Below are 14,976 nucleotides of genomic sequence, written 5' to 3'. Positions count from 1 at the left end.
TGATGATCCTGCGTGGGACCTCCCTTTATAATACCTGGAAGGACAGGTATGGGCCGTCTCCCACAAGTTCAACCCTTGTGGTCAAGGTGTGCATCTAGGTTGAGTATATACAATAATACAGTGGTGTTACATTGTGGTTACATACATGACATCACCTTCCCCCCAAAGTCTTATTAGGATCATAGGTTTGGTCTTTCAGGTGGTCTACGCTCCCTCGTGGAGTGCCGCAGTTGGGGGACATGAGTGTTGTCACCTGTGGTGATGCCTGTCCGGGCTGACCGCAGGGACTGTGCATTCTTATGATTGCTCCTGTTGCTCATTCACTGGCGGTGGTGTGAGCTTCATCTCACGGTCTTCTTCAGGTTCCTCCGTATCAATGCTGAAACTTTTGAAAAAAAAATTTGGTCCAGATGCTTGCGGCATATCTGACCATTGTTGAGTTTTACCACGATGACCCTATTCCCCTCTTTGTCAATTATGGTACCCTCAGGCCATTTAGGCCTCATGGCGTGATTGAGGACAAATACAGGATCATTTAACTCTATACATCTCCCCCTCGAATTACGATCATGGTACTCGTTTTGGGACCGGCGCTTGCCCTCAACTATGTCGGTCAGGACTGGGTGAATGAGGGACAGCCGAGTTTTGAGTGTCCGTTTCATTAGTTGCTCTGCAGGCGGGACCCCCGTAAGCAAGTGCGGTCAGGATCTATAGGCCAGCAGGAGGCGCGATAGGCAGCATTGTAGGGAGGGTCCTTGGATCCTGAGCATGCCTTGCTTAATGATTTGGACCGCACGTTCCGCCTGACCATTGGAGGCCGGCTTGAATGGCGCTGTCCTGACGTGGTTGATGCCATTACCCAACATAAACTCCTGGAATTCGTAGCTTGTGAAACATGGGCCATTATCACTGACCATTATGTCCGGCAAGCCATGGGTTGCAAAGATCGCACGTAGGCTTTCCACAGTGGTGGATGTCGTGCATGAATTTAGAATGATGCACTCGATCCATTTCGAGTACGCATCCACTACAATAAGGAACATCTTTCCCATGAACGGGCCCGCGTAGTCTACATGGTGGGCCAGGGCCACGGGCTGAGCGGGGCCTCCCTGGGGGCATTACCCAGTTGGGCACATGTCGTGCACCTGTGAACACAGTGTTCCAGGTCTGAATCAATTCCAGGCCCCTCGTGCGACCGGGCAATGGCCTTCATCAGCACGATACCTGGGTGCTCGCTGTGGAGTTGCCTGATAAATGCCTCCTTGCCCTTCTGGGGCATAACTACCCAGCTGACCCATAGTAGGCAGTCAGCTTGGATGGGGGGCTCATCCATCTGCCTGTGAAACGGTCTGACCTCCTCAGGTCATGCTCCGTGTGTGGGCACCCAATCCCCAGTCAGGACACATTTCTTAATCAGGGATAGTAGGAGGGGATTTCTGTTTGTCCAGATTTTGATCTGGCGGGCTGTGATGGGAGAGCCGGCACTGTCAAAGGCATTGACGGCCATGACCATCTCAGCGCTTTGCTCCGCTGCCCCCTCAGTGGTGGCCAGTGGAAGCCTGCTGAGCGCTTTAGCACAATTCTCAGTGTTGGGCCGGTGCCAGATGGAGTAGTCATAAGCAGCCAGTGTGAGAGCCCATCGCTGTATGCGAGCTGATGCGTTGGCATTGACAGCCTTGCTGTCTGACAACAGGGATGTTAAGGGCTTGTGGTCCGTCTCTATTCGAACTTCCTACCAAAGAGGTACTGATGCATTTTTTTTACACCATAGACACATACAAGGGTTTCTTTCTCGACCATCCCATATCCCCGTTCAGCTTGGTAGAATGACCTGGAGGCATAAGCCACAGGTTGTAGTTGACCCTCAGCATTGCCCTGCTGCAACACGCACCCAACCCCATAGGATGATGCATCACATGTCAGAACCAATTTTTTTACAGGGGTTGTACAGGGTCAACAACTTGTTTGAACAAACTAGGTTCAGCGCCCGATCAAAAGCCCATTCCTGACAGTCCCCCCAAAACCAATCGCAACCCTTACGCAGGAGCACGTGTAGCGGCTCCAACAACGTGCTCAAGTTCAGCAGAAAGTTCCCGAAGTAGTTCAACAGTCCCAGGAATGAACGCTGCTCCGATGTGTTGCCGGGCCTGGGTGCTCGACAAATCACCTCTGTTTTGGATTCGGTGGGCCGAATCCCATCTGCAGCAATGCTCCTGCCCAGAAACTCAACCTCAGGAGCGAAGACCAAACATTTAGACTTCTTGAGTCACAGGCCTACCCAGTCTAGTCGACATAGCACCTTCTCCAGGTTGTGGAGGTGTTCCTCGGTGTCTCGACTCGTGATGAGGATGTCGTCCTGGAATACAATCGTTCCAGGAATGGATTTGAGCAAGTTTTCCATGTTTCATTGAATAATCGCGGCCGCTGATTGAATGCCAAACGGGCACCTGTTATAAACGATCAGTCCCTTGTGTATGGTGATGGTGGTCAGTAGTTTAGATTTGTCGGCCAGTTCCTGGGTCATATAGGCTGAAGTGAGGTCCAACTTGGTGAACAGCTTGCCGCCTGCCAGTGTCCTCCGCTCTCGGGAGCGGGTATTGATCTTGTAGGGACACCCGATTGATGGTGGCCATGTAGTTGCCACAGATCCTGACAGAGCCATCCGCTTTTAGGACAGGGACGATGGGGCTCGCCCAGTCGCTTAATTCAACAGGCGAGATGATGCCCTCTCTCAACAGCCGGTCCAATTCGCTCTCGATTTTTTCTCGCATCACATACGGCACCGCTCTGGCTTTGTGGTGCACTGGCCTGGCGTCCGGGGTGATGTGTATCACTACTTTAGTGCCTTTGAAAATCCCGACGCCAGGTAGGAATAGAGAATCGAATTGTTGTGGGACTTGTGAGCACGAACTTCATTCCACAGATGACATTGCGGGAACATCCCCCCATTTCCAGTTCATCTCGGCTAACCAGCTCCTCCCCAACAGTGCGGGACCATTGCCCGGAACAATCCAGAGCGGCAGCCGATTCACTAGCCCATTGTGTGTGACAGCCAACATTGCACTGCCCAGCACCGGAATGATTTCTTTAGTGTAAGTCCATAATTGTGTCTCAATATGTTCTAATTTGGGTCTGTTAGCTTTAAGTGGCCATAGCTTCTCAAATTGCTGAACGCCCATGAGTGACTGACTAGCCCCCGTGTCCAGCTCCATGTGTACTGGGATACCGTTCAATAAAACCCTCATCATCATTGGTGGCGTTTTGGTGTATGAACTGTGAATGTTCGCCACATGGACCCGCTGAACCTCAGCATCCATCGATTTGCCCCAGAAGCCTTCCTGCCCCAAAGAACCCTCTTCTGGTCCATCCGCTTCATATAATAGTCTGGTTGCAGGCTTCCGGCACATGCAAGCTCAATGGCCACTGAGATTGCAGTTTCTGCAGACAAACTGTTGAAATCTGCAAGATCTAGCAGAGTGTTTTCCCCCACACCTCCAGCATGAGTTAAAGTTTCCATTGTTTGGAACAAAAGGACTATGGCCAGGCATTCCGTGCTGACTGTCCCTTTGACTACTCTTACATAAGAACATAAGAATTTGGAACAGGAGTAGGCCATCTAGCCCCTCGAGCCTGCTCCGCCACTCAACAAGATCATGGCTGATCTTGAGTACTCTATTAGTGGGTGTCAATGGCCCCATCCCGGGCCTCATTGTCCACTGTGATGGTGTAAATGTCCGTTCAGCCTGCCATTGTCTCTGTTGAAGTCTTACTCTGAGGGCTATTGCTGCCTGGGGAGTGTCGGACTGCCCCTGCCTGCCTGCGGGGCTCTGAGTCGCATTAATGATATTGACTCCCTGATCCATCGCCGCATTGGAGGCAGACTTGCGCGCATATATATTATTTTCATCTCTTCCTCCCCCGCCATGAACGTTTAAACTAACAACGCTGCTGCTTCCAAGATCAAATCCTTGGTCTCCATTAATTTACGAAAAATTCAGGCATGACCGATGCCCTCGATAAAGAAGTCCCTTAGCATCTCCCCCCTGCAGGCGTCTGTGAACTTACAGAGGCTGGCCAAACGCCGGAGGTCCACTACAAAGTCCTGTATGCTCTGTCCTTCACGACGCCAGTGGGTGTAGAACCTGTGTCGGGCCATATGTATGCTGCTCGCTGGTTTGAGGTGCTCCCCGATCAGTTTGCTAAGTTCCTCAAAGGTTTTGTCCGCCAGCTTTTCAGGTGCTAGGAGGTCCTTCATGAGCGCGTAAGTCTTTGGTCGTAGCTGGTCAAGCAATGAGCCCTTCGCTTGTCGGCCACTGCATCCCCCAGCCATCCTTTCGTAACGAAGCTTTGCTGAAGCCTCTCGATGAAATCGTCCCAGTCTTCCCCAACACAGTACCGTTCCTCTGTGCTACCGGTGGCCATTCTCGTGTGTCGTGTAGTCCCGTTTCTCGTCGCCAATTTAAAGTCCTTACTCTACAGCATGAAACCACATGAGGCACATTCTGGGGACAAGACAACTCTGTGACCTGCTCTTTATTTACAGGACTCCAAAAGTGATGACCCTGCGCGGGACCTCCCTTTATATACCTGGAAGGACAGGTATGGGCAGTCCCCCGCAAGTTCACCCCTTGTGGTCAAGGTGTGCATCTAGGTTGAGTGTATACAATAATACAGTGGTGTTATTTTGTGGTTACATACATGACACTCCCGAGTTCAGAGAACGCACAGCGCTCACACTGCCAGGTTCAGACAACACACAGCGCTCACACTCCCGAGTTCAGAGAACACACAGCGCTCACACTCCCGAGTTCAGGGAACACCCAGTGCTCACACTCCCGAGTTCAGAGCACTCACAGCTCTCACACTCCCGAGTTCAGGGAACACACAGCGCTCACACTCCCGAGTTCAGAGAACACACAGCGCTCACACTCCCGAGTTCAGGGAGCACACAGCGCTCACACTCCCGAGTTCAGAGAACACACAAAGCTCACACTCCCGAGTTCAGAGAACACACAGCGCTCACACTCCCGAGTTCAGGGAACACACAGCGCTCACACTCCCGAGTTCAGGGAACACACAGCGCTCACACTCCCGAGTTCAGGGAACACACAGTGCTAACACTCCCGAGTTCAGAGAACACACAAAGCTCACACTCCCGAGTTCAGAGAACACACAGCGCTCACACTCCCGAGTTCAGGGAACACCCAGTGCTCACACTCCCGAGTTCAGAGAACACACAAAGCTCACACTCCCGAGTTCAGAGAACACACAGCGCTCACACTCCCGAGTTCAGAGAACACACAGCGCTCACACTCTCGAGTTCAGAGAACACACAGCGCTCACACTCCCGAGTTCAGAGAACACACAGCGCTCACACTCCCGAGTTCAGAGAACACACAGCGCTCACACTCCCGAGTTCAGAGAACACACAGCGCTCACACTCTCGAGTTCAGAGAACACACAGCGCTCACACTCCCGAGTTCAGAGAACACACAGCGCTCACACTCTCGAGTTCAGAGAACACACAGCGCTCACACTCCCGAGTTCAGAGAACACACAGCGCTCACACTCCCGAGTTCAGGGAACACCCAGTGCTCACACTCCCGAGTTCAGAGCACTCACAGCTCTCACACTCCCGAGTTCAGGGAACACACAGCGCTCACACTCCCGAGTTCAGAGAACACACAGAGCTCACACTCCCGAGTTCAGGGAGCACACAGCGCTCACACTCCCGAGTTCAGAGAACACACAAAGCTCACACTCCCGAGTTCAGAGAACACACAGCGCTCACACTCCCGAGTTCAGGGAACACACAGCGCTCACACTCCCGAGTTCAGGGAACACACAGTGCTAACACTCCCGAGTTCAGAGAACACACAAAGCTCACACTCCCGAGTTCAGAGAACACACAGCGCTCACACTCCCGAGTTCAGGGAACACCCAGTGCTCACACTCCCGAGTTCAGGGAACACACAGCGCTCACACTCCTGAGTTCAGGGAACACACAGCGCTCACACTCCCGAGTTCAGGGAACACACAGGGCTCACATTCCCGAGTTCAGGGAACACACAGTGCTAACACACTGGAGTTCAGAGAACCTTATTTCAGGGAACACAGAGCGCTCACACTACTGATTCCAGAAAATGCGCGGCACAATTCAGTGCTTGCATCGTACAGAAGCTAAGTGGGAGAAATTGGAGTAGCTTGCACCTCTGTCAGTGCCCCCAGGGACCCAAATGACTTTTCACCCGGGCATGTCGCCGCTGACGACTCCTGCTAAATTTGGCGGGAGTTTAGTGCCGGCGGTAGCGGTTAGCGCCCCGCTCCGCCAGCAATGACGATGCCATTACTGTGCGCAGTGCCCCGGACCCTAAATTGGGTTATCGGCCCCTGAAGCTGCGCGGGGCGATGCCAGCGACAGCCTCAGGAGACGCATAGCGGGCGGCCGGCCGCTCACAGGGGGAAGCTTAAAGGGACGGTGTGCTGCGGTAAAAATAAAAACGGTCCGGTTTTGTCCTGCGTCCCATCGCCACTTCGAACGCGGGGTCCATGCCGCGATCGGACGGCCCGGCGCTCTGCTGGTGTGGCGGACTGATGCCACAGCGCCCCCCGTAGCCCTGAGCCCCTCTCCCGGATCGTCCGCTCCACTACTCCCACCCCCCGCCCCCACCAGAAAGGAAGTGGAGCGCCGGATTCAGTGTGCTCCGTTTCCTTCCGGGGGGGCAGTAACCCCAATTTCCTGGACGACGCGAGATTTCTGCGTCTGCCGCTAAACCAAGTGTTGGAGACGCTATCCAATTTTTCCCTGTGTCTTTCACGGTAACCCGCGGTGCGTGCATTCTCCTGGGTTTTGGTCACCTAGTGGGGTCCTTTACCTGTTTTGTTGCCTCTCCCAGGAGCGGGTGGGCGGGGTGGGGTGTGCACGGAGCGGGGGGGAGTCGGAGAAGGTGCATTAAGCCGTCATGGACAAGCCCTGTGTGGGGCTAGGTTTGAAGGATAAGCTGGCCTTTCCCTGCCCGTCATTTTCGTACATTGGCTGTAAGGGCCAGAAGGAACCTTGCGTCAAGGGGTTAATTAGCCCTGACAGAGCATGAAATGCTGAAGTACAAAACACAGCGGAAGTGCGATGATTCATCATGTTCGAGGTAACTTTGGGCGGGGTTACTTGTCAACAGGGAAGTGTCTCAGAGCACACAGTGAGACCTGGTCTCATCGCTGAGGACTATGCCATGGGGAAAGGAGGAAACGTTCTTTGCAATCTTCACTTTCTGCATGATGCTTGCTGAAGGTACAATTATCTGTAGTTCACAAACATTTTATGTTGTCAATCGGGAAAGTTAATTAGACACCGGCTGAACTCCTGTAACATTACACAGTGTTACAGAAGAGCGGGGGAGTTCTCCTCTGGAGTCCTGGGCCAATATTTATGACTCAAAGCAACATCACTAAAAACAGATGAAGCGATCTTGTTGTTAGTGGGAGCTTGCTGTGCGCAATATGGCTGCTGTGCCTTCTCCATTTCAACAGTGACCACACTTCAAAAGTAGTCCATTGGCTGTGAGGCGCTTTGGGAAATCATGAGGTGGTGAAAGGCGCTATAGAAATGCAGGTCTTTCTCTCGTGCTTAACACAGAGTTTTACAGCACAGATACAGGCCACTTGGCCTGAATGGCCCCTGCCACTGTTTATGCTCCACACGAGCCTCCTCCCGCCCAACTTCACTTCACCCCATCACCTTTTCTTCCCTCCCTTATGTTCTGATCACTTCATGTGGCTCGCTGTGTGAATGGCCTCCTTCTGTGCAGTACGAGCCTAGCCCCCATGGGAGCAGAGATTGGAGAGTCTTGGGAGGAGGAATTTGGTAACGCCCTGCTTGGGGCGTTGTGAACATACCGAATTGGGTGTTAGTGCCCCAGGAAGGATGTGGAGCGCTAAATCAAGCACGAATGATCTTAGTGGGGCACTATAGGGGTGCTACCAGCAAAGCGATAATAAATTTCAGGTGCAACGTCTTCACACTGGTTCCGTTCAGCTCTGAAAGGGGAGGTTGTGTCATGCGCAGATGCTCATTTTCAGCACTGGTGGCTCTGAAGATGACATGCGAGCAACTGAATCCCCTGATGGCAATGGCTGATCCCACTCCCAGAGAGAGAGCTCGTCAGTTCACAGACGCGGCATCGGAGGCATTGGTGGCTGCAGTGAAGCGAAGGAGGGCAGTGCTGGTCCCGGCCACTGTAAAGAGGCCATTTCCCCAGGCAATGTGGGGGGGACAGGGCCCAGGAGGCCTCGGCCAGTAGTGTGGTGCAACAAAGCCTGACACAATGCTGGAGAAATTCAACGACCTCAAGGAGCATGGAGGAGTCACTCTGCAGAGGATGGTGGACTCCCAGGGAGATGGTGCAGTTCCAGACCACATGATGCATGTCCCGGCCGATGTGGCAGCTTCCATTGCAGCACAGGCAGAAGCCACACACCGTCTTAGTGCTGTGATGCAGACAATGGTTGCTGGCATCAAATCTCAGACTGCCATCGTGCAATCTTAGCTGGATGCCACGCAAGCTCTGACCGCTGCCATCATCGCTGGGTCCACCACAGCCCACTGGGGATCTCACGGTGTCGCACAGGCCACCAATCTGTGCTCCAGCAGATTGATAGGGATGCTGAGGTGCTGCCCCGGGGGAGTGGCAGTGGGTCAGTGGAACAGGAACCCGCTGTCCTCTCTCAGGATGTTAGCATTCCTGATCCCACCACTGCCACTCCGCCATTGCACTTGTCACTGCTTGTCATCCAGCCAACCCCCGACTGCTGCTGCCCAGCCTGAGATGGTGCAGTCTACAGCCGGGCCTTCCAGGCCCAGAGCTGGTCGAGGGCCTCCTGCAAGGCCATCTGTAGTCTCTGGCCCTGACACTCAACAGCCTTCCATCAGCCTTTCTGCAGCCACAGGGGAGACACTATGTAGGAGCAGTAAAGTCAGAAAGGGCACTGTGAATAGGGGAGGTAAGGGTATTCAGATACAAACATAGAAAATAGGAGCAGTAGTCGGTCATTCGGCCCCTCGAGTCTGCACCACCATTCAATATGATCGTGGCTGATCCTCTATCTCAACACCATATTCCCGTTTTTTCCCCATACTCCTCGATGTCTTTTGTTTCTAGAAATCTATCTATCTCCCTCTTAAATATATTCAATGATTTGGCCTCCACAGCCTTCTGTGGTAGAGAATTCCACAGGTTCACCACCCTCTGAGTGAAAACATTTCTCCTCCTCTCGGTCCTACATTTCCTACCCCGTATCCTGAGACTGTGTGACCCCTTGTTCTAGACTTCCCAGCCCGGGGAAACATCCTCCCCACATCCAGTCTGTCCAACCCCGTCAGAACTTAATACGTTTCAATGAGATCCCCTCTCATTCTTCTAAACTCTAGTGAATGCAGGTCTAAACAACCCAATCTCTCCACAATCTCTCCTGGTGAACCTTCGCTGCACTCCCTCTATGGCAAGTATACCCTTTCTTCGGTAAGGAGACCAAAACTACACACAATACTCGAGGTGCGGCCTCACCAAGGCCCTGTATAACTAGAGTAAGACATCCTTGCTCCTGTACTCAAATCCTCTTGCAATGAAGGCCAACAGACCATTTGCCTTCCGAACTGCTCGCTGCACTGGCATGTTTGCTTTCAGTGACTGGTGTACAAGGTCACCCAGATCCCTCTGTACATCGACACTTCCCAAGATATCACCATTTAAATAATACTTTGTCCTTATGTTTACATTTATCTTTACATTTATCCACATTATACTGCATCTGCCATGTGTTTGCCCACTCACTCAACCTATCTAAATCGCCTTGCAGTGTCTTTGCATCCTCCTCACAACTCACAATCCCACCGAGTTTTGTGTCATAGCAAACTAGGAAATATTACATTTTGTTCCCTCATTCAAATCATTTATATATATATTGTGAATAGCTGGGGCCCAAGCACTGATCCCTGTGGTACCCCACTAGTCACTGCCCGCCACCCCGAGGGTGATTAGTCAATATTGTTTTTGTGTATATATGTGGTTAATGTTTTTTGATAAATTTATTTCTGGCATGTTGCACATTTGGTGCTGTCTCTCATTTCAGTTTTGGGGTGTGTTATGGGATGACAAATTGATGCAATGCTGGGGATGTGCCGAACAAGTGGGAAGTGACCTGGAATTCACTGGAACCAAAGTTTGATGAGGCGGTGACGGACTGCCCTTCCACAAGGCCGATTGAGTGGCTGCCTCCTCCATCGCTGCTGTTCCTGCTCCTGTTCCTCCTCCTCCACCTTCTGAGGTGATGGAGCTCTGCCTGATGGCAATGGCTGCGCCCTCAGGATGGCCAAGGTGTGCAGCATGTAGCAGACGACAACAAAAAGTTTCAAATCTCCCCTCAATGAAACTCAAGAACCTTTGTGAGCCAGAACACTCGTTAAATTTCAAAACGATCAAATCGGTCAAAGGGCCTGTTTCCCGATGCGAAAGCAACAATGCAGCACTGCTGGCCGACCAAAACCAAATCGGATGTTGACGCCATTAAACAGCGCTCGGCCAGCCGATATCCGACTGAAAGCGTCCTCCTCTACCTGTCGTTGTTAACAGCAGGCGCACAAGCCGGGGGCGAGAGGGAATTTAGCTTCCGGGGTGCTACCGGGGAGCTGCGTTCAGCAATGACGTCAAGATCTCCGGGCGCAGGAGATCAGGGTGCAACGTCTTATAGCCGCAGCAAAACTCCCGCCGAATTCAGCGGGAGCCGCTGATCTCGCCGCGCATGGTTGAGCCCCAGTTATCGACCCCCAGAAGTGTAAACGGGAGGCGCAAAGCAGCCCGATTTCATCCCCTTGGTTCTCTACATGATCCTGGGGCCGGAGGGCTGGACCGAGAGGCTTATGTTGCTGACCTCAGCTGAGAATTCTTAACGTGACTCAACGCGGTTCATTGTTTTTCTCTCCGCAGTGCGACCTCTGACCTGTTACCAATGTACCGCCCCTTCTGGTCACTGTGATCCACAAGAAGTGATCTGCCTATCAGCCATCACCACCTGCAGGACCATTTCAACCACGCAAGTCACAGGTAACAGTCCCTCGTTTTTCTCCAACATTTTCTATTTCATCCTTCCTTTCTCGCTTTTTTTTCTCTCTTTCTTTCTCTCTTTCCTTATATCTTTCTCTCCCTTTCCTTCCTTGTTATCACGAAAAAATGTTAAAAATCAGCTCTGACCTGTGATTGTTTTCAGAGCGAGTGAGCAGCAGTCGGATTATTAATTCCTGTGGGTCGTGCTCTGATCCCTTATCTTTCAGCACTGGAGTTGTGTCCATCTCCCAGGCCAGCACATGCTGTGACTCTGATCTCTGCAATAAACAGACGGTTGCTGGTAAGCTTACAGAGCGTGATAATCCGATTCGAATCCAGTAGATTCATTTGATAATAAGTCTGTCCCATTCAATTATGATGCGATTGAGCATCATTGATCCACACCCCCATCGCCACCCCCCCTCCCCCCCGATGCTTTCTCAACACTGTCCCATCAAACACTCCCAGGCAGGTACAGCACGGGGTTAGATACAGAGTAAAGCTCCCTCTACACTGTCCCATCAAACACTCCCAGGGCAGGTACAGTGTGGGGTTAGATACAGAGTAAAGCTCCCTCTACACTGTCAGATCAAACACTCTCAGGACAGGTACAGGGGGTTAGATCCAGAGTAACGCTCCCTCTGTACTGTCCCATCAAACACTCCCAGGGCAGGTACAGTGTGGGGTTAGATACAGAGTAAAGCTCCCTCTACACTGACCCATCAAACACTCCCAGGGCAGGTACAGTGTGGGGTTAGATACAGAGTAAAGCTCCCTCTATACTGTCAAATCAAACACTCTCAGGACAGGTACAGGGGGTTAGATACAGAGTAAAGCTCCCTCTGTACTGTCCCATCAAACACTCCCAGGGCAGGTACAGGGGGTTAGATACAGAGTATAGCTCCCTCTACACTGTCCCATCAAACACTCTCAGGACAGGTACAGGGGGTTAGATACAGAGTAAAGCTCCCTCTGTACTGTCCCATCAAACACTCCCAGGGCAGGTACAGGGGGTTAGATACAGAGTAAAGCTCCCTCTACACTGTCCCATCAAACACTCCCAGGGCAGGTACAGTGTGGGGTTAGATACAGAGTAAAGCTCCGTCTACACTGTCCCATCAAACATTCCCAGGGCAGGTACAGTGTGGGGTTAAATACAGAGTAAAGCTCCCTCTACACTGACCCATCAAACACTCCCAGGGCAGGTACAGTGTGGGGTTAGATACAGAGTAAAGCTCCCTCTATACTGTCAAATCAAACACTCTCAGGACAGGTACAGGGGGTTAGATACAGAGTAAAGCTCCCTCTGTACTGTCCCATCAAACACTCCCAGGGCAGGTACAGGGGGTTAGATACGGAGTAAAGCTCCCTCTACACTGTCCCATCAAACACTCTCAGGACAGGTACAGGGGGTTAGATACAGAGTAAAGCTCCCTCTGTACTGTCCCATCAAACACTCCCAGGGCAGGTACAGGGGGTTAGATACAGAGTAAAGCTCCCTCTACACTGTCCCATCAAACACTCCCAGGGCAGGTACAGTGTGGGGTTAGATACAGAGTAAAGCTCCCTCTACACTGTCCCATCAAACACTCCCAGGGCAGGTACAGGGGGTTAGATACAGAGTAAAGCTCCCTCTACACTGTCCCATCAAACACTCCCAGGGCAGGTACAGTGTGGGGTTAGATACAGAGTAAAGCTCCCTCTACACTGTCAAATCAAACACTCTCAGGACAGGTACAGGGGGTTAGATACAGAGTAAAGCTCCCTCTGTACTGTCCCATCAAAGACTCCCAGGGCAGGTACAGGGGGTTAGATACAGAGTAAAGCTCCCTCTATACTGTCCCATCAAACACTCCCAGGGCAGCTACAGTGTGGGGTTAGATACAGAGTAAAGCTCCCTCTACACTGTCAAATCAAACACTCTCAGGACAGGTAGAGGGGGTTAGATACAGATTAAAGCTCCCTCTACACTGTCCCATCAAACACTCCCAGGGCAGGTACAGCACGGGGTTAGATACAGAGTAAAGCTCCCTCGACACTGTCCCATCAAACACTCCCAGGGCAGGTACAGGAGGTTAGATACAGAGTAAAGTTCCCTCAACACTGTCCCATCAAACACTCCCAGGGCAGGTACAGCACGGGGTTAGATACAGAGTAAAGCTCCCTCGACACTGTCCCATCAAACACTCTCAGGGCAGGTACAGGGGGTTAGATACAGAGTAAAGCTCCCTCTACACTGTCCCATCAAACACTCCCAGGGCGGGTACAGGAGGTTAGATACAGAGTAAAGCTCCCTCTGCACTGTCCCATCAAACACTCCCAGGGCAGGTACAGCACAGGGTTAGATACAGAGTAAAGCTCCCTCTACACTGTCCCATCAAACACTCACAGGGCAGGTACAGCACGGGGTGAGATGCAGAGTAAAGCTCCCTCTACACTGTCCCATCAAACACTCCCAGGGCAGGTCCAGGAGGTTAGATACCAGAGTAAAGCTCCCTCTACACTGTCCCATCAAACACTCCCCAGGGCAGGTACAGCACGGGGTTAGATACAGAGTAAAGCTCCCTCTACACTGTCCCATCAAACACTCACAGGGCAGGTACAGCACGGGGTTAGATGCAGAGTAAAGCTCCCTCTACACTGTCCCATCAAACACTCCCAGGGCAGGTACAGCACGGGGTTAGATACAGAGTAAAGCTCCCTCTACACTGTCCCATCAAACACTCCCAGGGCGGGTACAGGGGGTTAGATACAGAGTAAAGCTCCCTCTATACTGTCCCATCAAACACTCCCAGGGCAGGTACAGGGGGTTAGATACAGAGTAAAGCTCCCTCTACACTGTCTCATCAAACACTCCCAGGGCAGGTCCAGCACGGGGTTAGATACAGAGTAAAGCTCCCTCTACACTGTCCCATCAAACACTCCCAGGGCAGGTACAGGAGGTTAGATACAGAGTAAAGCTCCCTCTGCACTGTCCCATCAAACACTCCCAGGGCAGGTACAGGGGGTTAGATACAGAGTAAAGCTCCCTCTGCACTGTCCCATCAAACACTCCCAGGGCAGGTACAGGGGGTTAGATACAGAGTAAAGCTCCCTCTACACTGTCCCATCAAACACTCCCAGGGCAGGTACAGTGTGGGGTTAGATACAGAGTAAAGCTCCCTCTACACTGTCAAATCAAACACTCTCAGGACAGGTACAGGGGGTTAGATACAGAGTAAAGCTACCTCTACACTGTCCCATCAAACACTCCCAGGGCAGGTACAGGGGGTTACATACAGAGTAAAGCTCCCTCTACACTGTCCCATCAAACACTCCCAGGGCAGCTACAGTGTGGGGTTAGAGACAGAGTAAAGCTCCCTCTACACTGTCAAATGAAACACTCTCAGGACAGGTACAGGGGGTTAGATACAGAGTAAAGCTCCCTCTACACTGTCCCATCAAACACTCCCAGGGCAGGTACAGCACGGGGTTAGATACAGAGTAAAGCTCCCTCTACACTGTCCCATCAAACACTCCCAGGGCAGGTACAGCATGGGGTTAGATACAGAGTAAAGCTCCGTCGACACTGTCCCATCAAACACTCCCAAGGCAGGTACAGGGGGTTAGATACAGAGTAAAGCTCCCTCTACACTGTCCCATCAAACACTCCCAGGGCAGGTACAGGAGCTTAGATATAGAGTAAATCTCCCTCTACACTGTCCCATCAAACACTCCCAGGGCAGGTACAGCACAGGGTTAGATACAGAGTAAAACTCCCTCTACACTGTCCCATCAAACACTCCCAAGGCAGGTACAGGGGGTTAGATACAGAGTAAAGCTCCCTCTACACTGTCCCATCAAACACTCCCAGGGCAGGTACAGGAGCTTAGATATAGAG

At 52.0% G+C, this 14,976-nt stretch overlaps 1 protein-coding gene across 1 annotated transcript in view; it reads left to right on the top strand.

The window, feature by feature from the left end:
- Positions 1 to 7,130: 7,130 nt before the first annotated feature.
- Positions 7,131 to 14,976, top strand: part of LOC139240379 (urokinase plasminogen activator surface receptor-like) — a 35,814-nt gene continuing 27,968 nt past the window's right edge. Inside the window, exons 1-3 of the mRNA XM_070868864.1 lie at positions 7,131 to 7,288; positions 10,980 to 11,096; positions 11,260 to 11,397. Of these exons, the coding sequence (XP_070724965.1) occupies positions 7,225 to 7,288; positions 10,980 to 11,096; positions 11,260 to 11,397 (319 nt within the window). The 5' untranslated portion in view covers positions 7,131 to 7,224. The remainder of the gene's footprint in view (positions 7,289 to 10,979; positions 11,097 to 11,259; positions 11,398 to 14,976) is intronic.

This window comes from Pristiophorus japonicus, chromosome 31 (genome assembly GCF_044704955.1).
Source record: "Pristiophorus japonicus isolate sPriJap1 chromosome 31, sPriJap1.hap1, whole genome shotgun sequence".
Lineage (NCBI taxonomy): Eukaryota > Metazoa > Chordata > Chondrichthyes > Pristiophoridae > Pristiophorus > Pristiophorus japonicus.
The sequence above is the reverse complement of the archived record's forward strand: the minus strand, read 5'-3'. Positions and strand labels throughout refer to the sequence as shown.